We start from the raw sequence: 9,291 nt of genomic DNA on the forward strand, positions 1-9,291 counted from the left end.
TTGATTGTACTGGAGGAACTGTTCTCTCTGAACTCTGGACTTCTGGATCAGTGTATTAAATGAAATAAACTGGTTATTTTCAAACAGGTGATGTAAGTGAGTGATTCCTTTGTGTTGCCATGCTGGGAAATAGATAGGGTTATTATGCAGTTGAAAATCAGGGTTGTGCCAAATTGGAGTGTATCTACATGGTGCAAGTGATGATTTAGTGATTTTGTTTACTTTCCACCAGGCTGTCAGAGTTGAGAGGATTGTGATGTTCTTACAGTGATTCATTTGCTTAGTAGAGTTGGGTAGGAAGGAAGGTTTGAAACTGAGTTATTTAAGTTATTTTTACAGTAATTTTGCTCTAATTCTATCCATGCACTGTTCTAACTCTCCTTCTGAATCCATTTCACTAAATACTGTAGCTGATTTGCCAAGTAGTAATATTGGAAATTTGGTGCTTCTAGGCCACCTAGTGATTTTTTCTTTTGGAGTGTAGATAAATAAATTTTGGGTTCCTTGTTTTTCCAATAAAATTGTGAAGTTAAAGAATCAAGTGATTTAAACCATTTATCTGTGGGTGTTATGGGAAGCATTGTGAACAGATAGTTGATTTGAGGTAGAGTTTTCATTTTGACAGTAGCAATTCGACCGATGAGTGAGAGAGGAAGATGGGACCAATGTTTAAAATCATCTTCTATCTTTTTTAGCAGAGGGGTGTAGTTAAGCTGTGTGAAGCTGACCTTACAACCCAAACCACAATTTATTCCATCTGAAAATGTAACCTACCTACAAATTACCAGCACAGATTCTTGAATGAATGGGATTCAAACTATATAGTTATATGCATGTATTTATTTATTTTTATCAGGGATTACAGACTATTAACAACACTGAACATTTACAGCCTCAAAATGATAAGATATCTGTGAATGTCAGTCCAGTCATTAAAACCTCACAGAGTAACAACAGCCATCATTTATCAAACACTTTAATAAATAAAACCTCTTTAGAAATACGGTGAGATGTTAGGTTCTCTATGTGACATACACACACCTCTGTGTCTATCTAATGAACCTGCAGACTCAGCGGGATTCATCTGTCAAAACCTTTCACACTTTTCATCATTTTCATATTTACATATTATATACAGAAGCATGCCTTACTTCACCAGTCTGATGGATCGTGGTACACTAAAAGAAAGTGGGTTTGTGTCTCCTTGTGGTCGTTTTTTGTGTTTTAACTGAGCTTGGTAGCGGAGGGTCTGGCCTTGGGGTTCCCTGAATTCTCGGGCTTCTGGGCCAGTGCTCAGTTGGCCCATTTGGTAATCCATATCATAAGGAGCCTATGCATCTCCCAGATTTTAGGTAGCCTGTTTATTCACATATTTTATGCAAAATACACAAAACTAATTGTATGGGCATTACATTATTAAAAATAAGGAAAAAACAAATATGCTGTTTAATATGACAAAGCAAAATGTCCTTTAATATTATGTAATTCAAGTAGTTTTCCATGTGCAGACTAGTATTTATATCTTGCAAATGAGAATAAAGATTTTCTACACAGGCATGACACTGATTTCAAGATATGATAAAATGGAATGGACATATACAGAGTTTTGAGGTGAGGTTAGCTTAGATTAGATTATTTTGACATTCTGGTCTTACAGTAGTTGTGCACTTCATTTTAAAAACAATGCATATATGTTAGAGATATTTCAGGTGCATTGAACCTGTTTTAAGAGGTTAAAGTGGATATATTTAAACATGTTCTCTGTTAGTTTACACTATGGACTTATCTGTAATACTGAGAATAGCAGATATCAAATAAAGATCAGACTTGAATACTGACAAGTAGATGCATTAGGTTCACTACTTTTAGTCAAAACACTGAACAAGCACGGATTGTGTTTACATGAAAGCAGAACTCTACTCTCAAGTCATTACGGTCTAACATGGTTTTTCCTCTCAACACATAAAATACAAGTCATGCTTTATTGGTTATATTTAGTGGAAAACCAACAGTCAGGCATGTAGGCTACACCACAAAGAGCAGAGCGTTGTGGAGGAACCTCCTGAACCCCCAACACTGTTTCTAAATCATCACAATGAAGACCCAGGCTACTAGCCTGATGGCAGTGACCTGGCACAGTCAAGTCATAACTCTGAAGCTCTGTGTTTTCTCTCGGGCAGTAAAGGAAGTGCCATACAGTCAGTGCCATCAGTCGGCTAGTGGGGCCTCCCTGATGTCGGTGTGTTTGTATTATTCTGCGGACATTTTTTAATGTTGACTGATTCACAAAATACATCTACATCTACACACCTATCACAAGGAGGACACCCAGAGACAAACAACCATTCACACCTACATGAAAATGTAGAGATGGCAGTAACCACAGTACTCCGGACTGTGGGAAGAAACCCGCACAGGCACGTGATGTTAACCTCACAGAGAATGGCCCCATCTGGCCAATAAGCTGGAAACCTGTAACCTCGCTGATGTGAGGCTACCTTGTGAAATGTGTGCTATTCCATTATTTTGGACAGTAATCAAAGATGCAATAATGAAATACTTGATATGATCTGATACAATAGATTTTGTCTAAATGAAATGTAAAACTTTTGTGAAGTAGCAGTATGTTAAAGTGAGATAAATGACAAACCATATCAGTAGTTATAAGAGCTAGTGCACAGACTGCCCATGCTGCTCATTCTTTTTCATGAGCTCCACGTTCTCAGTGTATTAACTGTAACTTGACATCACTAATATTTAGTGCCTCTGCCATCAGACTAGAAACCTCAAAGTTGAAACCCTGCCAGTGACCCTGTGGGGCTATAATTTTATTACATTTCACAATTTGAAAGACAGAAAAAAATAGATAACTTCACCAGAGGTGGGACTGTCTAGGGGGATGAAAATGTCACACAAACATGGAAGCATGAGTGTGATTAGGAAACTTTCATCAATCTACAAAGTACAGTACATGTACTGTACTGTATATTACTGTATATATTACTGTATCTTATATGTAAAGCTGATACTTTGGTCTGAGGATGGTGCTAATAGGGAGATCATAGAATATCCAAAATAAAAAGAGGTTGTCCTCTGAGCAGAACAAATGTGCTCAGTAAATTCCATGGAAACCTGCCCATTAGAGTTTGGACTCTCTTATGATGACGGTAAAACTGAAGATGGGGCTAAAACAAATAATACAAACATTAGAGTTCATCCTCTAGGAATACTTAAAGAATTTCAGATTTAGTTACCATGACACAATGTCATAGACCAAAGTATTGGCTGAACATTCTGACCTTATGATGGTGATAGGGTACAGGTCACGCCACAGGGTCACCAAAACCCTTAAGAGCCTTCATTTGAGAACCACAAATATCCACAGAAAACTGGTCAGAAGCTGAGATATCACTCTGGGCCTAAGTGCTTGACCAGACAGTGGAGCAACACCTCGCTGCTGCCAGGGCACAAACACTTTTTTGTACTAATGATCCCTAAATGAGAACTTGTGTTAAAAACATATGCACATTTACTGTATACACACGACAATATAAACACATATTCCAAACAATCACTAGCCTGTCAGCTTGTTGAAACTGTGACTGGATGGTAGGATGATGGCTATGTCTGATGTTCAGTTTGGAGACAGTGACAGTGTCTTCTCTCTCCTTAATACTTTTCCCTCCACCTTCTTAATTTTCTTCTTCTTCTTATCTTTAAGAAGGAGGAGGTCTTGACTGTGTGTCTGTCTGTCATGGTCCCTGCCCCCCTCTCAGGTCAGAAGTCAACCATCACCATGGTCAGCAACTTCTTCTTGTGGTCTCCAGCTTTTTATAGATGAGATGATGTGGAGAAACACAGTTTCAGGGTGTAAGGGTTAGACCCATCTGAAACCACACACACGCAGACATTAGTCACCCTATACAGACACAAGTGTATCAAAATACATACTGACTGATAAAAAAAAAGAGAAATGCCAAAAACGAACTAATTGGTGTGATGGCCCTGGTGCCTTGCTTGGTGCTGTGTCTAAGTGCTCTGTCACTGCAAGTAGCCCCCTACATGTGGCTTAGTGTGCCTGTCTCCATGCCATGAACAGTGTTGTGCTTTGATTGAATTAACCTTTTGATTTTGTTTTGCACCTAGTGTATATCGGATATGTATATCAAACCACACCAATTTTCCTTCCAGATGTAAATACAATCAAGCACAAATGACCTTGACAGAGTGGACATTTAGTATAGTGCAGTATGGTGATGCTTGTAGGACAGGACTTACTGGGTATCCTGATCTGGTAGTGGTTGAGAACAGTAAGAACCTCCACAGCCTCTGTCTTGCTGTCAAACTCCAGCAAGCCAGAGATGGTCTTAGAGGAGGCTAAAGGAAAGATACAGAATGTGAGATTAAAAGAGAAGAGTAGGTGAGTAACAACTTACTTGTAATGTGTCAATTTACGGGGAGAGGTAAATCATAGACAGATCACAAAAGGAGAACAGGAACTTAACAAGAACCTAATAACAAGTCACACATTGAGGTTCTACTTACGTTTGGCATCAAACATCTTGAATTTGACAAAGCCAGGTACATCATGCTCGGTACACAGCTGCCAAAACACACACAGCCACTAATATATAAGTGAATCTGTGTTAGGCAAAACCATGTAAAACTAAAATCATCACATGGCCTGATTGGTTTTAACACTGGTGAGTCGCCACCTGTCCACAGCTACATGTTATTGCTACATGGCTTGATGATGAGACTGCACCAACATGTGTGTTTTTCAGGATGACAAAATGATATGAAATGATAACATTTTATATAAATACTACTACTAATACTGCTACTACTACTACTACTACTAATAATAATAATAATAATAAGTAAAAATGTAATATATGGCCATACGGTATATGAACAAGTGTTGAATTTTAATCATCTGCTGTTGTGCTGTTGCATGAAGACATACTGTAGATTATATGCATATGTACACAAATAAATACACATTAATAAACAACAAATTAATTAATAATCAAAAGAGTGCAATAGACAACATAACATTTTAAAGCCTAAGAACTGCTTAGGTTCACAGACAAAGGCTGAAGCCAGGTCACACCAAAGAGACCATAGGAAAGGAACCTTGGAGGGAGTTACTTTCATTCTCTTTTAAACTCAAGCATGACAAAAAACCAACAGGATATTTTATACATGCACCATACCCTCAGTAAATGGTCCTGTGATATGCATGGAGGAACATTGTAATAGTGCAGCACTGCAGATGGAGGCTGGATGATATTTTTGGACACCTGTCCGGCGCTGCTGAAGCGGTTGTTCCTGGTCATGGCAAAGTCCTTATAGCTGCTGCTCCCATCCTCTAACTCAAAGACCTGACTGGGGATCACCGCATGCTGCTTAGACACACTGCACACAACACAACAGCTGTGTTACCTACAGTATCTGATCAAATCCATGCATGTTAGATTTGCTTTGAATGAAAGAGCAAAAACTCCATTAACATCTCACAAATTGGGTTTGTACACAGTCATGTCACCATTTCAACTTCCAAAGCATCACCAGTAGAAATGACCAGGGGCCTCATTTACTAAAACATTCCAACAAAAGGCTCTGAACTCTTAGGATTGGTCATACAAGCTCATACAGGAATGACGAGAGCATTAAAGTATTATTAATGACTGATTAACCTACAAAACCTGCAGAAAGAATAAACCTTACTATGCATCTATTTACTGCTTTTTTGGTTTGTGACTATACAGTCTTATGCAAAAGTTTAGGCACCCCTTGATAAATAACAGATTTTGGTGATTTTTTATTTGAACAGATGTTAACACAGTTTCTCTTGGAAATGGAAAAAATGCACAATATTTTCTGCAAACAGTGATGCATAGTTACTTCTTATGCCATAAATTGAACAAAAATAAAAAATAAAAACATTATTATGGCATGGTGCAAAAGTTTGGGCACCCTAAGAGTTCCAGAGTCTCAAAGTCTCTCACAAGGTATCAGACCTTAATCAGCTCGTTAGATCTGATGCACAGCAACAGCTGTCATTGGTAAATGCCAATTTCAAAGCTGTACAAATACTTTGACTCTTCAAACCTTGTGCACACACTTGTGGACACCCAGCAACCATGGGTTCCTCTAAGCAGCTGTGTAAGACCCTGAAAATGAAAGTTATTGACGCCCACAATGCAGGAGAAGGCTACAAGAAGATAGCAAAGCGTTGTCAGCTTGCAGTTTCCACAGTAAGAAATGTAAATAAGAGATGGCAGATCAGGGGAACTGTGGAGGTCAAGATGAGATCTGGAAGACCAAGAAAACTCTCGGACAGAACTGCTCGTATGCTGGTCAGAAAGACAAATCAAAACCCCCATTTGACTGCAAAAAACCTGCAGGAAGATTTAGCAGACTCAGGAGTGGTGGTGCACCGTTCCACTGTGCAGCGATGCTTGCACAGACAAGGCCTTCATGGAAGAGTCAGCAGAAGAAAACCTTATCTGCGTCCCCATCATAAAATCCAACGTCTGAAGTATGCAACAGGACATCTACAGAAGCCCGATGCGTTTTGGAAACAAGTGCTGTGGACTGATGAAGTTAAAATAGAACTCTTTGGACACAATCAGCAAAGGCATGTTTGGAGAAAAAAAGGAGCAGCATTTCATGAAAAGAACACCTTGCCAACTATTAAGCATGGGGGTGGATCTATCATGCTCTGGGGTTGTGTTGCAGCCAGTGGCACAGGAAACATTGCACGGGTGGAGGGAAGAATGGATTCCACTAAATACCAGCAAATTCTGGAAGCAAACATCACACCATCTGTAAAAAAGCTGAAGCTGAAAAGAGGATGGCTTCTACAACAGGACAATGATCCTAAACATACCTCGAAATCCACTATGGAATACCTCAAGAGACGCAGGCTGAAGGTTTTGGAATGGCCATCACAGTCCCCTGATTTAAACATCATTGAAAATTTGTGGGTAGATCTTAAAAGAGCTGTGCATGCAAGACGACCAAAGAATATTACAGAACTAGAAGCCTTTTGCAAGGAAGAATGGGAGAAGATCCCAAGTACAAGAATTGAAAGACTTTTAGCTGGCTATGAAAAGCGTTTGCAAGCTGTGATATCTGCCAGAGGAGGTGTTACTAAGTACTGATTGTGTAGGGTGCCCAAACTTTTGCACCATGCCATAATAATGTTTTTATTTTTTATTTTTGTTCAATTTATGGCATAAGAAGTAACTATGCATCACTGTTTGCAGAAAATATTGTGCATTTTTTCCATTTCCAAGAGAAACTGTGTTAACATCTGTTCAAATAAAAAATCACCAAAATCTGTTATGTATCAAGGGGTGCCTAAACTTTTGCATAAGACTGTAAACACCAAACGGCAGACAGGCAGTGGACCTTATTCACTAACATGCGCATAGAAATGTTCTTACCTTGTGCACAAAATAAACCAAAAATATACAGACACCTGAAGTCAACGATGACCTCCTTAGTCTTTGAGGTATTAAGGAGCAGATTGTTCTCTCTGCACCACACTATCAGCCTCTCCACCTCATCCCTGTAAGTAGTCTCATCCCCCAGAGATAAGCCCCACCACCGTGGTGTCATCAGCAAATCTTACAATGGTGTTGCTGTGGTGGGCGGGTTGCAGTCGTGGAAGTACAGGGTGTAGAACAGGGGGCTCAGCACACAGCCTTGTGGTGAACCTTTGGCCTAAAGGTTAGAGACTGACTAAACCACTGCCCCAAGCAGTAATATCTCATTTCACTCACATCTGCATGTAGAGCCTTCATAACAGCATGGTGAAAGATGTGAAATGTTGTCAGTATTACCAGAGTACAGTATGTATGTGTACTGATCCACTTCTCACCAGACGTTGAGTCTCTTGCCAAACACCTTGATACTGTTGAGGTGTGTGATGGCTCTGTCCACAGCATACTCATCTCCCATCTCAACCAAAGCTGTACCAGGAACACTCTTCATAAACTTCACCTACAAACACACACTCCCAGTTAAGAGCTGTCTAACACAGGCAACATACATTATGATCAAGCTGTACTCACCTTTTCAGATGTGACACTAACAAACACTTTTGTAATGATTCCTTAAAGAATAGGTTCACAGTCTTTCCAGTCTGTCACAAAACCACAGTAAGGTTTGCTCTGTCTAGGAAAACAGTACATGCCAAAGCTCTATACAATAGATAAAAGTGATCATGTCCTAGTTCAGTGTTTCTAACCATCAAGACAAACTTACAGAAAGCTTTACTTCTGACAGCTTGTAGAGGTTCTGTCAGTATAATTAAAGAGTGCATTTGTATAAATACTTTTGATGGCAATGTGTGGACCCTGGATGTAGACCTTGGACTGACTAGCATTTTGTTAGTTGAATCACAACTACAAATTGAGTATGGTGGAATTAAAGACGTGGATCTGAGATGAAGGACTGCAAGTCTTATATTTCTTGGTCACTCAGATGCTCTCAGCATACTGTCAGTGAAGTCAGTTAAAATACGTCCAACATCAGCACAATCACCAAGAAGGTACAGCAGAAGAGGTACTTCCTGTACCAGCTCAAGAAGGTCGACCTGCCCCAGGAGCTGCTGATACAGTTCTACAGAGGAATCATTGAGTCTGTTCTCTGCTCATCCATCACTGTCTGGTTTGGCTCAGCAACAAAACAGGACAGGAATAGACTCCAGAGGACAGTCAGGACAAGCCTGCCCTCCATGGAGGACCTGTACATCTCACAGGTCAAAAGGAGGGTGGAGAGGATCACTGCAGACCCCTCACACCCTGGACACAATCTGTTTAAACTCCTCCCCTCTGGACAGGTCACTGTGCACCAAGACAACCAGGCACAGGGACAGTTTCTTCCCCCAGGCCATCACTCTGATTAACATTTAACCCACAACAGTATGACTGGACAATAACCCTCAGTGCAATACCGGTAAACATACATTGTACAGATTATACAGATCCGTACAGGTCTTTGCTAAGGGCCGTCCGGTCCCTGTACGACCGGAGCAGGAGCTTGGTTCGCATCGCTGGCAGTAAGTCAGACTTGTTTCCAGTGCATGTTGGACTCCGGCAGGGCCGCCCTTTGTCACCGGTTCTGTTCATTATTTTTATGGACAGAATTTCTAGGCACAGCCAGGGGCCGGAGGGAGTCCGGTTTGGGGACCACAGGATCTCGTCTCTGCTTTTTGCAGATGACGTTGTCCTGTTGGCCCCATCAAACCAGGACCTCCAGCATGCACTGGGGCGGTTT

At 40.4% G+C, this 9,291-nt stretch overlaps 1 protein-coding gene across 1 annotated transcript in view; it reads right to left on the reverse strand.

Annotated features, from left to right (window-relative positions):
• Positions 1-825: 825 nt before the first annotated feature.
• The window catches only part of LOC109964329 (heterogeneous nuclear ribonucleoprotein L-like), a 46,198-nt gene continuing 37,732 nt past the window's right edge, over positions 826-9,291 (reverse strand). Inside the window, exons 10-14 of the mRNA XM_020607550.1 lie at positions 7,892-8,013; positions 5,217-5,418; positions 4,546-4,603; positions 4,279-4,377; positions 826-3,887 (exon numbers count right to left, since the gene is read on the reverse strand). Coding sequence (XP_020463206.1) covers positions 3,832-3,887; positions 4,279-4,377; positions 4,546-4,603; positions 5,217-5,418; positions 7,892-8,013 — 537 coding nt within the window. The 3' untranslated portion in view covers positions 826-3,831. The remainder of the gene's footprint in view (positions 3,888-4,278; positions 4,378-4,545; positions 4,604-5,216; positions 5,419-7,891; positions 8,014-9,291) is intronic.

The sequence above is a fragment of the Monopterus albus genome, unplaced genomic scaffold (genome assembly GCF_001952655.1).
Source record: "Monopterus albus unplaced genomic scaffold, M_albus_1.0 scaffold87.1, whole genome shotgun sequence".
Taxonomy (NCBI): domain Eukaryota; kingdom Metazoa; phylum Chordata; class Actinopteri; order Synbranchiformes; family Synbranchidae; genus Monopterus; species Monopterus albus.